This window comes from Perca fluviatilis, chromosome 3 (genome assembly GCF_010015445.1).
Source record: "Perca fluviatilis chromosome 3, GENO_Pfluv_1.0, whole genome shotgun sequence".
NCBI classification, from domain to species: domain Eukaryota; kingdom Metazoa; phylum Chordata; class Actinopteri; order Perciformes; family Percidae; genus Perca; species Perca fluviatilis.
The window spans coordinates 7259872-7275934 of record NC_053114.1 but is presented as its reverse complement, the minus strand read 5'-3'; the positions used below and the strand labels follow the sequence as shown (position 1 = coordinate 7275934).

Sequence of the window (16063 nt, the reverse complement as noted above, 5' to 3'; positions counted from 1 at the left end):
CTGCTACGTTCTCATGTGAGTACCTATACATTTTTGTGTTTATTTGCACTTTCATAACAACCATAATCTGCATCCTCCGATGTCAGCTCCATTGTACCGTAGTGTGACCAAATGAAAACCTTAAGATTATCTGCCTATCATAGCTTTTTTTTCTGAAACCAAACAGAGATCAAATCCTGTTCAGAGGAGATTATTGAAAAACTTTAAGTTAAAGGGTAACTACCGTTTTTTTTTTCACCTATTTTCCTATGTTTTTGTGTCTAAATGATTAATGAGAACAACAATCTTTGACATTGGTCCCGTATTACGCCAGATCGCTGCAGTCGGCAGCGGCGAATCAAGCTACAATGTAAGTTAATAGGGCAATTGTCCAGCTTGTATTTACCTTCACAAAAGTGCTCCTTTTGCCACTGACAGGCTCAGATTAATATTCTAAGTGTTTGAGAACATTATGGAAAGGTGGACCTTTCTGGTAAAGAGTAAGATCCTTTTTTTAAACATAAAAACATCAACCCACAATTGGGTTTGCTAAACCCACCAGACTCCATGTAAATAAACAGTTATTTTAGCATCATTAAATACACTTCATTCAAAGTCGACAGAAACAAAATCAAACTATGAAAAGCCATTTTGGGTTGTCTTTCCACTTTATCCAACCATCACAACTCTAGTTTTGGTTGAAATAAACACATAGTTTACCGATTTACATGTGAAAATATGTTGGCTCTATACACGCTTAAAGTATTGTTTTTTTTAAATGGAGTCTGGTGGGTTTAGCGCTAGCGACTTCAGAGCAGTTTCTGGTTAAACAGAAAGGTCTCAAAGAGGTTTTAAAGGGCTATCTATGAAGGGATCCTTCCCATAATGTTGTCAGACACTTAGAATATTAACCTGAGCCTGCTGATATTTTCTTTTCTATTTTCTTCTTCAACTAACAAAAAATCTCTGAGAGTCTTTAGCTATGTGTCGCAGCCTTTCGCGATGTGGTTACTGCGCCAGTTGATATTGCGATGGCGATAAAAAACAACAACATATATTGAGCAGCCCTATTAGGAGCTCTTATCTCCTGCCTGTACTATATAAAAAATAACCCCGCACTGCCATGTGTGACACTATGCATCCACCATGAGAGCATGTCTGCTCTGAACTCAACTCACCCTCTCCATCTCCATGAAGTCTTCATCCAGCTTGGTCCCCTCGGCCCCGCTGATCTTTTCACTGAGTAGCTGCACACAGAGAGCACAGAGAGCATTATGGAGGACTGAGAAATACGAGTTTTTGGAACCGGAGCGAAGCCAGCAGGTGACGGAACCGGCTTCAGCAGGCTTTACGGACATCACGGCAGAGGCAAAGAGACTGAAGAGGACACTGAGGAAGCAGTGGTGTAGTCTAATGTATTGTAGTGGGTATACTGTACTGTATATGTATGGGCCAGAATGGGACTTTGGGGGGGGTGGGGTCTGGGTGTCCAGCCCCAGGGAAATTTTGAGCGTCAAAGACTTCATTTCTTGCATTTTGATACACTTTTATGCACCAATTCACAGCTGAAATACCTTTATTTAGCCTATGCAAAGAAAAAAAAAACTCATATTCAAAATATGTCAAAAATATAATGGAAAGTATGTTGTTGTGTGTCATTGGGCATTTTTAAGTGGGTGTATGGAAATCCTGGAGCTTTTTTAGTGAGTTATACCGCGTATACCGGCGTATCACCACTGCGAAGAAGCTTGGAAGAGAAAAGGAAGGAGTGACCGAGCAAGAGAAAATCTCAGATGGGCTTTTAGCCGTCGGCGAGAGATTTGCAAAATAAAAGTCAGACGGCGAGCCGAGCTGGCCATGTTGCTGCTGGATGAGCCGGTAATAGTAGCCGGCTGGCTAGGTCGGCTACGTCTTGTGTTGTTGCACTGGCTTGATGTTTGGCTTTTGTTAGCAAAATTGTGGACTCGCTAGTTTTTGATCCTGAGTAATGTAATCATAATGCACGTGCACACATCTGTCCACATTCACAACATAACACAAACACTGTAACTTACACCAGTAAATCTAAATCTATTTTGATTTTTTGATCACATTCATTTACACATCCAGGGATGCCTGAATCACCTGCAGCTCTGCTACAAACACGCGCACGCACACCCACACACTTACTTACATCAGTTTAGGGTTATCTTTTGGCTGAGAGAGCAGCCTTTCTCCTGACATCACTTCATGTTCTGTTCCCTGATGATAAGTCACACACACAAAATTTGGAAAAAGTATTTATCCATCCCTCAACGCGCCCCTGGACGATATTCATTATTAACTAATGAATGACAATGTCCTCGGGGGACACTTTGTGAAGTTGGTGTATGGATGTTGAGTTAGTAAGGGATTCTGTGGGCTCATATATGTTGTATAATGTAGCCATATGTCAGTACAGCTATGACCTTGTCCCGGCAGTTGCGGCATAAGGACTTAGATGACATCATCATCGTCCCAATCTGTCTCTCTGCTGTTGAGCTTGAGTACAGACTGGTTCCCATCAAGTTCAGCTGAGCTGTACTATATTATGAGAAGCACATGCTGGATGAAGTGGAAATCCCCCCCTAATTTATGACTAATATTGGCAAAGATCCAGTTTCAGTTTGAATTTAATTTTAACTGTAGTCCAAACATTTAGTAGTGGTTCTACAGTGGTTACTGTGGGGAAATGATTTAGTATCAATATAGTACATCTCTGTTTAATGTAACTTATGAGCAGACCCAAACACAATCTGCAGATTTTTTTTTCAGCTTTCAGTGATCCGGAATGAAAAACTGCGGAATTGAGCTTTAGCTTTGGAAGGAGATGTCTTAACAGACTGAGTGCTATTTCATTTTTTATTATTTGTTTAAACAAATCTGGGAAAATTCTGCGGAATTCTGCCGGATCCGCAGAATACCAATGAACTGATCATAATGACCATGAATACTGCTATTCTTTTCACCCAGAAAGAAGACTTTGAGAAGCAAAAGCGCTCTTGTGCCAAGCCAAGCAAGGGGGGGCACCATATTAGTTTCTTTATTAACGCCTCTATGTTTACACACAGTTCCATATCACTGTTAGAAATTTGTCATATGACGTGGCCGGGTTGGATCAGTGGGTAGAGCAGGCGCACATATATTGAGAGGTTTATGCCTCAACGCAGCGGTCGAGGGTTCGACTCCGACCTGTGATGATCTCCTGCATGTCTTCTCCTTTCTCACCTGTCCTGTTCATTAAAGGTGGAAAAGCCCAAAAAATAATCTTTAAAAAAAATTGTGTCATATGACAAATCATGAATATAGTTAGTGTACCATCAGGATAGAAAGAATACTACAATATTTTACTGTAAAGTACTTTTGCTTAAAAAAGTGACATTGCTTGTCTAAAGAACGTGTAACTTTGGTTTTTACTCTGTAAACACATGCAAGCTGAAATGTAGCAAAGTGCAATATTTGAATTTAAAATTAATTAAATTAATGATAAAAAAGTACAAGTAAACGAAAAAACATTGTGTTACAGTACCGAGTGTAAATGTATTAAAATTACTGTCACCCCTGCTTACTGGGAAAATATATATAACTTGATGGTGCATAGTGAATGATAGGCATGGTTTCAGATGTCAGATAATTTATCCAACCTTTCTTAAACAAATGTCCTTTTTGAAAAAGAAAATCTGTTTCTCTTTATAAATTCACATCGTAATGAGTGCGAGTGAGAGATCTGCATTTGTGATATGGATTTAGTCGTTTAGGTAAACGATTGCTCCAGTTAATAAACTGATATTAATACATTCCACAGTCAACACTTGATTGAGCAGTGATACTATTGACCCTGCGTGGTTTAAAAAGGTGTGTCAAACAGAGGACTGGGACTTTGACACCATTCCCCGGCAGATTTGAAAGAGGATTAAAATTCTGTGTGCACAAATAGTGGCCTAATGCTGAAAGATTTAGGGCAGTTGGCCAGTTAGGAAGAAAACTTCCCTTTCCCGGTTCAGTAGTTCTTATAATTATGTGTCGCAATTTACTTTCTGACTAGTCTCACATTGCCACACCTACCTCCACAGGGCTGCGGAGGAAGGTCTGGCTAGTCCACACTGCATTTTGGGATGGGAGAAAAACGTGTTCTGGTTTATTGGAATTTCTTTAAACCAATCACAATCGTCTTGGCTGGTGCTAAGCGCCGGGAAGGAACTTGTTTTGGTGGAACATGAGTACGTTGAAAAGTTGTTTTAGTTGTGCAACAGAAAACTCAGATTGGACAGATAGTCTAGCTAGCTGTCTGAATTTACCCTGCAGAGATCTGAGGAGCAGTTAACCATAGTCCTCATAAATGCCCCGCAAATGCCAACACAAAGAAAGAGGAAGGTGGGGGACATCCTGCCGAAAATTAAAAGGACATCCGGAAAAATTTCCGGCAAGCAATGAAACGTCGTTGATATGGACTACTTTCTGATTAACCCACTTTCATGTCAGTCTGCTTCTACTATTCATCAACGATATTCTGAATAACCAAGAATACCTTAGAAAAACCCAAATGGGAGCAACCACCTACTTCTGGCTATTTCTTTGGGGGGGTGGGACAGGTGTTTCATAATTCTTCGGTTTCCTAAGGCTTTTCCAGTCTTCTACGCATCAACTCTACACTTGGTGCGTTGGTAAAGTCCCTTCAAGATACACTATACTATTGACTTAAATCAGCAACCACAACTGCAGTCACTGTGCATACAATATCAATGGAAGGAAATACCCCCCAAAAAAAGAGGATTTGGAGCTTTTCAGATTGTAGTAGTGCTATGCAGCCCTCCTGCCAACATATGAAACAAAACTACAGTACCGGGTCTTCCTTTAGGATGCGTTTAGTAAAGTAGCTGGCAGATGGTGATGATGGGTGCTGCAGCACAAACAAAGCCCAGCCAAAAGTAGCCCGATTGGCAGCTTTGTGAACAGCACACCATTTAACAGGGAGCTACTAAATGGGAGAACCCAGAAAAGAAACAAGACATGAGTCATCGTGACTAGTGCTGTATCGCAGAGTCAACAGGAACATTAGGTGTCATATATGGAATGTAAGGATTAATAAGTGCTGATCACTAGAGACTTTAGAAGCAGGAACCGGATTGGCAGAGAGCATGATAACTAAGGAACTGTGTTCACATATCAGTTTTTTTCCAAGCGCCAGCGTCTTATATCAACTGTTCCAAGCGAGAAAAGAGCGTATGCGCCTGCATGCAGCCTCCAGGAGAAATAGCGCTGATGAGTAGTACCACTCGCGTGCAAATTCATGTGATTGCTAAAGTATAAAAACTTATCCTGAAAAAATAAATATATGGCATGCCTAGCTGAGCAACTTCAAGGCCTCTGGTGGCACAATTTGAAAGACAAGAAAATGGGACATTGCAGTAATGGAGTCGGGAAGACACAAATGCATGGATTACAGTTTCAGCATCACTAAATGATAAGATGGGTCCAATTTTTGCAATGTTACTGAGATGGGAAAAAAAATGGTGTCGTGGTAAATTGCCAAATGTTTGAAAGGTATTATTTGTCTAACAAATAGGGGTGGTAATCTTCACTGGTCTCACGATTCGATTACGATTATCCTGTCAACGATTCAAATCAATTGATTATCCCGATGCATCACCTTATCAATATTATTATATACTCTATTGCTGCACAGGTTTTCATCAACAAATTCAAGAAGTCATATATATATATTTTATTGTATCTGTTCTAAAAAAAGACACTTCCTGAATGTAGCGGAGTCTGAACACAACAGGCAACAGGCAAAAACTAAAAAAAGCAGGGCGCCTGGATAGCTCAGTTGGTAGAGTGGGCGCCCATATATAGAGGTTTACTCCTCGACGCAGCGGGCCGGGGTTCAAGTCTGACCTGCGGCCCTTTGCTGCATGTCATTCCCACCTCTCTCTCCCCTTTCCTGTCTTCTGCTGTCTTACCAAAATAAAGGCTGAAAATGCAAAAAAAATGTATCTAAAAACAAAAAAAGCAGCGACCGGAAAGTAACATCAGAAGGCAATAATCGATTATGGTCTGTCACTGCATCCGTGCAGAATCGTCGCCGTCCGCATCGCGATGCATCGATGTAATGATTCATTTCAACCCCCCTAGGAAATACGGCTACTTTAAAAACAAAATGTTATAAAGAACAAGAGCACACGGTGACAGCAGTCCCTTAGAATCAAATAAATTTCACAGTACAGTCTTCTTAGGTTTTTTCACACACTTGATCACAGTTTAGCACTCTGTGCTGCTGGCCTCATGTTTACTTCACTAATGATCATCCATACAGGGGAGCAACACAGCAATATCATCCATAGCACTGAGTACAATTGAATCCACAATAGAACTCGACTTTTTAAAATGTCACAAAATATTTTCAGACAAGATTAAGGGATGAGACAATTCCATTCACATCGGTATAGTTTAGTATTGCGTTACACGACCCATTTCTTCGGTAAAGCCGTGCCAAACTCATTTGGTGTCAACTCAACACTGACTGCTGCATTGCAAATACATAGTTTGACAAAAAACTTGCCACTTTGCCACATCAACTGCACCATCGCTACTGATGCTACAACAAGCTACGATGCTACTATGATGCTTGCATCAGACCAGTTTTGTCTACAAATCTGTCCCTATGAAATAAACAAAACATAAATACAGGCCAATCATAATCCAAAGCTTTACCTTTCAGTAGTTTAAAAAATACAACCACAGGTCGGTTATTTAGCTAACATGGCAAATCTAAATGGAGACCCATACTGCCCCTCTCCCAGTACAGGTGTGAGTGTGTGTGTGTATGTGTGTGTGTGTGTGTGTATATAGTAGCAGTCAAAAGTTTGGACACACTTTCTCATTCAAGTTAATGGGAAAGTGTGTCCAAACCTTTGACTGGTACTCTATGGCTGTGTGTGTGAGCTTGTGTGTGTGTGTGTGTGTGTGGCCCAAGGCTGTACTACAAGTGCTGCCAGCAGTAGGAGAGTTATCGGCACCAAGTGGGTCAGAGCCTGGATAAAATTAGCAGACTCCAAGTGGAGAAATGAGCCCATCCTGGCTGCCAGAGCCTTTCTAGGACAGTGGTGTGTGTGTGTGTGTGTGTGTGTGTGTGCGTGTGTGTGTGTGTGGTACATCTTGACAGTCTGGGCCATCGAGTCATTTGCTGTTACATCCTTAAGATCGTGTTTTTCACCATTTTTTGTACATTTATTCCCTTTCTTTAGCAAATAAATAGCATTATGGGCACTGAATTTGAATTTAGTGTTTATCAGATCCCCGATGAGACAAGAAGCTAACGTTAGCGAACCCTGCGGTCCCTCTGATTACCCAGATGTTGGATTTCCCCGACCGGTTTATTCACTTAGTGTTTAAAACTTTTTCCAAGTTAGTGGGGGTGCACACCATTAAAAACCAACGTGAAAAACTGTTTATGTGTTCGCAACATTTTGTTTTGTTGTTAAAATATGTGAAATGAGCGGTGACGTTAAATCACCTGTTTCGCTTAATTTGTAAAGTGGGAGGTCCCGGAGCGCAGAGGGGGGGTGGTGACTCAAAATGAGGGTTGGAGGTAACGGAACAAAAAAAATGAATTACACTGCCTAGCTTCTCTGACTAAAAAAACCTAAACAACGCTGTGTGTAGGCTACATCAGGGCAATGTTTATTTGAATGAATGAAAGTTACTAAACATAAAACATAATATAAGTACAACAATTTCATTACAAACAAGGGTGGTAACCGAAAAGGCGTAGGCTGAAGCCATAGCTTATTACGCCTACCCTATTTACAAAACAACATCCACCCATCAGAAGTTAAACATAAACAATATACATGCATAAACATATGTATTTCAGAACACGCACTGCATCGGTGCGAAATGTAAAAAATAAAATAAAAAAATACACTGCAACAATCGTTTTCACGGACTATTAAATTAACCAAAAAACCCACTGTGGTCTGCACATTCTTGATCGGCAGAAACGGTTGTTGCTTGTTTGGGATCCGCCTGGCCAGCTTATTTGAAAAAGTTAAGCAAACTTTGTTGTCTTTTTGACATTTTTCCCTTGACTGAAACGAGGCTATAACAGCAATCTCAAGCAGCACAAGTGCTTGTGTCACTAGAAGTGCAGCGCCGTGCTGCTGAAGTGCCTCCTCTTCCTCCGTCCCTCTCCCCCCTCCGTCTTAAAATTCACCTCAAAACTCATTGAAAATGCAAACACAGGATTTTTGTGGAACTTCAATGGGGAATAAAGACTAACAAGACAGATAACAACATTGAACACTACACAAACAGTAGTTTATTTTTTTCATTTAGGCAATTCATTTTTCCTGGTGACACACGAGGTGCCCGATCCAATAAAAAAGGTTCCAACGTCGGAGGTGCAGGAACATGTTCCGGCGTGTTCCAGCTCAAATTAAGCCCTGTGCGTATCCTAAGTTGGCGTCTATTTGCTGGATTTTTCCTTAGCGGTTGATAACTAGAAAATAAGCCCACTGCCGCCCGACGTTATTGTTCAAATTTTGACACAATGTTATGTTAATAAAAGTCTTGCATTGCCAGACCTTCCTCCACAGCATTCTGGGATGGGAGAAAAACGTGCTCTGGTTTATTGGCATTTCTTTAAACCAATCACAATCGTCTTGAGCGGTGCTAAGCGCCAGACGCAGCAACGGTGCCTCTGCAAAATAGCCTCGGGAAGAAACTTGTTTTCATTGGACAGATAGTCTAGCTAGCTGTCTGGATTTACCCTGCAGAGATCTGAGGAGCAGTTAACCATAGTCCTCATAAATCCACCAGAGTTTAGAACGCCAACACAACGAAAGAGGAAGGTAACGCACATCCGGGCGAAAAGGAGGGACATCCGGCGGAATTTCAGGTGGCACCGGAGCAATCCCGGAAGTGGAAGGTCTTGGATATAGACTATGTTATTAATGACAGCAGTAGCGGTCATAGTAAGTGAAACATTACAGCGTGTCGGGGAGTACAACGTGACACTTAATGACAACAGTCATAAACGTTCATAAAGGCTCCTTCATGTTCATGAACGGTGCCATGTCATGGTTATAACAGTGTCATGTCAGTGTTATGACATATACTTTAATTTGATAGACTACTAAAGGTGTTTTAAGATTAATGTTTGTTGCGGAAGATTTTCTTAGATGAAACTTCACCTTGTCACTTACCGTATTTTCCGGACTATAAGTCGCACTTGTTTTCCATAGTTTGGCTGGTCCTGCGACTTATAGTCAGATGCAACTTATATATCAAAATATATATAATTTAATATGTTTTTAAATGTTAATTCATACTGACTGACAAGAACCAAGCATGAAATAATTACCGTCTACAGCCCCGATAGGGCGCTCTAGGCTTGTGACAACTATATGTAGTGATTTCTAACAGAGTGTAAATTGTAATTTCCCCACTGGGGATCAATAGTACAGTATAAATTATTAAATGATAAGCTGATGTGGAATGAGATCGGGAGCTTGGTGAACTTGCTTACCGGTAACTATCTTGTTGGACTCGCTGGCTTGTTATGTTCATTTAGCCTATTCAGCCTCCCAGGTATGTTCTTTATGCTATTGTGTAGCTGAATAATTTAATGTATTACGTTAACATACCGGTCACCTATTCAGCCTGTTGTTCTGTGTGCTATTGTGTAGCTGAATAACTTGCCTTTCCAGATTAAATGTCTGTTCTTGGTCTTGGATTTTGGGAAATACATTTCTAAATAAATGCGACTTATATATAGGGTTGGGCATCGTTTGGATTTTAACGATTCTGATTCCAATTGTGATTCTTCCTTTCGATTCCGGTTCTTATTGATTCTCGATTCCAATTCTTTGAGGGGTGGAGTTGAAACGGGTCACATGTTTATTTCACAAATAAGAGGAACGTTTTTTGATTCAATGGTGATTTGCAGTTTGACGGGGCTTTTTCAACGTAAAATGAAGCCACACTAGAGCGCCGCTTACTGTGCTCCATGGCTGCAACGCAACAAGCGCCTGGCCGCTACGGAAACCCAAACTTGCGCATGTTAAATTTGGAACCCATGATCAGGTTTGAAACCAAATCCTCCAAACGATTCCAATTAGGAATCGGTTCTCAGTGCCCAACCCTACTTATATATGTTTTTTTTCCTCTTCATGACGCATTTTTTTGACTGATGCGATTTATACTCCGGAGCGACTTATAGTCTGGAAAATACGGTAAATGAAGATCAGGTTTGAGTTTGATGGTGTTTGAAATGAAAGGGAGATGTGGGGGCAAACAGCGGTGCTCACTGGGACAATGAGCGGCTCTAGGGCCAGATGCATTAGTACAAGCTGCAGCCGCAGGTGACAGCTGGGCCAGCAAATGACTGCTTTTAATCCACACTGACAGCATCTAATCTACACTTTAGAGCTGCAATTATCCTGCGCACTGAATTGAGAGTGAATACAAGGCTCAGCAGGCACTCTGGAAGTAAAAGAAAAACGCTCCGATCGACAGGTGCTTTCACATGAAGGGGACTCGACACCCAGCGAGCTGCGATCATCCTCGCAGGATGTTAGTTTTTTTTCCTTTTGAACTCACAGATCAAACAAGCCACCAGCAGTGCATGCTCGTTTACCGTCATTTCTTTGATTGTGTGAAAGAGTTGTTGGCTCTGTGTGTTCTGTCTTCCTGCACTCTGAACACAGGTCTTTACAGACGGGCCTGGTCGAGCAAAAGGGGATGCAAACCCTCTGCTTGTTCCTTCCTTTGCAGAGAGCACACACACGTGCACACTCACGCACGTACACACACACACACACACACACACACACACACATCAGCATAAATCTTTGTCTTTTCGCTCACTGTGTGTAGTCTCAACAAACACACACACGGTGGTCCAGCAGCTTTACAATAACACTGTAACAATAGTATGCATTTAGTATGAAGCATTTCCCAACACAGGGGTTCTGCAGTCAAATTTAAGACTGTTTAAGCCCTTTATGAATTAAATTTAAGACCTATGTATATCATTTTTTTTCCGATTACTTAAGCACACACAATTAGCAGAACACCTCAGACCCTTTGCATAATGAAACACACTGTACACTGATGTAATAAAAACCATATTTTGTTACTATATGAAACACACACGTTTCATATGACTTAATAATAACGAAAGTGCTGAGAACTTTTCTGTACCCAGAGTTTACTAAAAAGAAAGGTTTTGAACAACTCACTGTAGCTCTTGTTGTTTCTGGCCGCCACCACCTCAGCAGTCAAAACTTAGTCGATTTCAAAAAAAGTAGCCACAGTAGGGCTGTCCTCGACTAAAGAAATTCTTAGTCGACTAAAACTTATACGATTTTGTCGACTAATCGATTAGTTGATTTAATTGACAGAGCTGTGCGCTTTGAGAGGTGGTTAAGACTAGAAAAGCACAATATAAATGTAGTTAATTAACCATCTGTAAAACTGAGTTTCTCCACAATTAATCCTGCAAAAGCACCACTTTAAATCTTGTGTTTACCATAAATGTGCTCATAAGTTTCTTGGAAATGAGTAATTAAGCACGAATAAGCATAAAAAATGACTTACCAACTAAATAAATCTTAGTCGACTAACACCAAAACGACTGATTAGTCGACTAATCGACTAAGAGGTGGCAGCCCTAAGCCACAGATTTAGTATATCCCTTGTACGCCGGTGTAGTTAAGGTGTAGAGCCCCTGGTGATACCTAGAGCAAAGTTTCATGTTTCACGTCGAGCCTCAGTGTTTTAAAAATAGCTATTTTGAGGCTAGCATAAAAGTGCCCCTTACCACTCCCATTCCAAATACGGTAAATCTTAAAAATGCCGCTTCCGTCCTAAATATGCTTTTAAAAAAAGTTTGACTCGGGTACATTCACAAAAAGACCCTAGGTTGCATTTTGGCGAGAGTTACGCTTTAAGCTTAACTTTATCTGTGGATAGCTACCTTACCTACAGGCCAGTAAGCCTATCATCAATGTGTACATTTAAAAACAAATCACAAATAGGCCGATTTATCTTCCCTAATAATATGTTGGGCTCATTCTTACTAACTTTTTGAAAAAAAAACAAAGAAGGAAATTAACTTGGGGCCCCCCTGCAGTAACTCTGAGGACCCCCTAGGGGTCCCGGACCCCCTATTGATGATCTCTGATTTAGACAAACAAGAAGTAAACAAAAAAAGTATAAAGTAAGTAAGTTTAAAGATTATCGTGATAATATTGTTCACCGTGACATCTTTGGCCACAATTATTGTAACAATTCGATGCGGTACATACTCTGTATGTGACGCTCTGTTGGAGCGCCTGTCTCTTTAAGCCCCCTCCCGAAATAGCCTAGTCTGCTCTGATTGGCCAGCGTTTCTGCATTGTTGTTGCACTCCGTTAAAGCCTGAGTCTGACTGCAATGGAATATATAGCAGGACTTTGTACTATGAAAAATCACCAATAAAGGCTTCTAAACCAAAAACTACACAACCAGACATGTTCCGGCAGCAATGTAACCCGAAGTTGGGGACAAATGAACAACATTGGCCAAGATTACAGCTTTCTCTGCCATTAGCATGCAGCTACTTGTAGTTGGTAGTGGATTGTAATGGAATAAAGCAGCACTTTCTACAGTCAAAAATCACAGCTTCTGAACCAAATACTACCCAACAGGATATGTTACAGCAATAATGTGACCCGAAATTGGGGAGAAATGACCAACAATGGAAGCCAAGATTGCAGGATTCCCTGACTTAGCATGTAGCTACAGGTAAACACAGCAGCAGCCTGCCTCATAGAAACACAGAAAACAACATTGAAACCGGAGCATTCAGAACAGTGGGAAATTTGAGGTTTTTGCTTATGGGATTTCTCTGTAATACGTTTACCTCCTTATTTGAAGCTCTGGCCACGTTTAGCATGAAAATCCGATATTGTGACCAATACGGAAGAGCATAATAGGTCACCTTTAAGTATAGATTAAATCGCAACGAATGGCTGCAATGTGGTTTGTTGTATTTTGGTGCACAGCCTGTGCCCCTAGTGTTTGTTTGAGGTTTACGACCCCTGTGTTGTCTCCCGAGACCGGGCTTTTTCACAGTGTATTCAGGGGGGCAGGCAGCTAGTGGATCAAGGAGAGATGCCTACAATTTGAGACAAAAATTAAATTCCGCTGAAACCATGCAGGAAGTCATAGTGCACCTTTAACTTTTATTTAACTAATATTAAGATATTAAGAAGTCAATTTTTTTTTCTGAAAAACTCATTAAACCATACTGGAAGAGGTGAAATGGTCTTACTCTCTTTAAAAAGAGATTTGACTTTGGATTACAAGGCTAATAAGAAAGGTTGGATTTAAAGACAGCCGGGTTCATTCAATTATTAGGATTTTGCAGGGTGTTAACATCGGTTCACACTAATTAATGCAATGCAAAGATAATGCTCAGCACAGACTCCCTTTCCTTGAGCCTCACAGCCGGGTGGGTTGCGTGGGGGAAATTAGTCTGGAAAAGTTATAAAGGCATTCCAGGTTGGCTGGACTGGACGAAAGGAATGCAGAAGTGAAAAACAAGAGTGGGATGCTCTGCCTGTTTTAGTGCTCTGTGACTCATTGTCAGTCTGTCACAGATGACACTTTCCCCCTCGGCTAACATATGCTATTGATAGGGAGGGAAAGTGACATGAAGCCAAAGCACACAGCCTTCTGGAGTAAACAGCAGTTTGGAATATCTCGAGGAGGTGAATCACTGGTCTGCACACAAACACACCAACACAGGGATTTTGTTGTTGTGGGAATGTGTGTGTTAGCAGAACTGTATTGCAGAGGCAAAGAGTAGGGGACAGAACAGCAACAGTCATTCCTGGCCCGCACTAAAAGTATTTTCAAATCTTAGCAGTAGGGCTGGGCAATAATTAAATATAATTAGTCGTCTACCAATGGATTCCTATTGTGATGAAATCATATATCGAGATATCGTGATACACAATTACGTTGTCTCAATTGATAATAACAAGCACATACTAACTCAATTTTCTGTTGTGAAACATTTTGAGGGAATATCATTTGAAGAATTGCAGATTTGTTTTAACATCACACTATCTTTGTGCATGCATGTAAACATATCATGTCAGTATATAGCTGGACAAAAATTATAATTTTTTTCTCTATAATTTCACTTGAAACTGTTTACCGCAATATTGTTGATTATTTATCTAAAATCTTGATAGTTTTAACAGTTTTGTTACTATAGCGTGTAGAGAGCAACGGTTTGGCCAGAGCCCACCACACACTAACAGATTTCATTCACAACCAGAGTCCCGAATCTAGAAACCGGAATTTTCGCGTGATTAAAAAGTGACTTTAGAACAGTGTTTCTCAACAGGGGTGTTTAGAGGATGACGGGGGGCGCTGGAAGCAATATTGTGGAAAGGGGGGCGTTGAGGTGCCTTTGGGGGGCATTAGTTTTAAGGTGAGTTTACACCAAAGGTTCACAACAATACAAGTTTACACTACTTGCAAAAAGCAGTGGTCTGCAACATTAAAACCTGCCAGTTGCGACTGGACGAGACTGTGGATCGTAACTCCTCTTCTCTTTAGTGTGTCTTTAGGCTTTGTGTGGTGCAGCTCCGTGCTGCCTTCGTGGGAATGGGACGTCAGAGTATCATCTTAAATAAACTCTGTACTGCAGCGTTATGAATCGGTCTTGTCGTGAACTTTATAGTCTATATTAAACGTTAACGTCATGTATCTTTAATAAGTCTATGAACATAGCTGTCGAACATTTTTCATTCAATGATATGATTTTTTGATGATTTTTTATAACAATAGTAACAACAATAATAGGACTAATAACAACAATAATAATTATCATAACAATAGGACCTAATCATTCATATTCAGGGCAATTTTAGATTCCTCAAAGTACCCACCCTTTGCTTTTTTGATAACTCTGCAAATAGGGGTGTGCATTGGCACTGCCCTCACAATTCGATTCGATTACGATTCACCAGATAAAGATTCGATTCAATTCGATTCTACGATGCACTGCGATGCATCAAAATTCTACTGCACACAACAAGGCAAATTTTTCATCAGTCATGAGGCAATCAGTCAGATATCCTGTTAAGATTTGGCTGAAATTTCATGATTGTTGGTCTAAACGACATACCCAAATTAAAAGTGGTACAGCTCCTACATACTTTGACACTCTGGGGTGTGCCTGACATCATTGGAAAGGAAACACTCTCAATTTTTTTGTTACAAGTGTCAGGGTGATTCTAGGCCTTACTGACACAGAGTTACAGAGGCTAGAATGAAGGTTTTTTATTTCCGTCCAAGTCATACATCTGTAAAATTATCAAAATAAAATACTATAAACACATCTGGTGATATACAGATACACCCAGGCTATAGCAACATGTCTCAGGTTATTATAGAAAAAATCCAGATGCCAAAAGACTCAAAAATGGATTTTTCTACAGAAATGTCTGTCTGTTTTGCTGTCATCGGCTTGTCCGCTTTCATTGGCCATATCAGAGGCAAACCTGAACGGATTGGCTCATATGAGATGTCTATCAAAAGCTTAGAAGCTAGGGAATTCGATGACGCCCACTTTGAGCATGTAGCAAGCTGGGCAGAGAAGCTAGCAGCGATAACAAGTGCGTTGTGATTCGGTCAGAAACTTCAACATTGTGAGGCGAACAGATCGTTTTGGAATATAAAGCTTGGATATTACATTTCCTTGGACTCTTGGGGATTTATGAAAATCAAGTTTTGGGCAACATACCACTTTGTTGCTGAAAGGACAACGAAAACAGGTATGGATGCACTCTTGACAGCTGCGCAGATTATGGCTGAATTGTTTTAGAGGCTAAGCTTTCAATTGGTGTGTATATTTGGAAGATTTAATGCTTTAAAGTTATAAAAACGCTCATGAGTGGAAGTTTTATCGAGGTTACAGCAACGCAGTGTCCCTTCAACGGGACAGTGATCCTTGAGAGGATATTGAACAACAGATTTTATTGGCTGCTATGTGTGTATTATCACT

At 40.6% G+C, this 16063-nt stretch overlaps 1 protein-coding gene across 3 annotated transcripts in view; it reads right to left on the bottom strand.

Annotated features, from left to right (window-relative positions):
* sh3gl3a (SH3-domain GRB2-like 3a) overlaps nucleotides 1-16063 on the bottom strand; it is a 58323-nt gene that overhangs the window by 14936 nt on the left and 27324 nt on the right. For all 3 annotated transcript variants that reach the window (XM_039795970.1, XM_039795971.1, XM_039795969.1), the window contains exon 2: nucleotides 1158-1226. In XM_039795970.1, the coding sequence (XP_039651904.1) occupies nucleotides 1158-1226 (69 nt within the window). The remainder of the gene's footprint in view (nucleotides 1-1157; nucleotides 1227-16063) is intronic.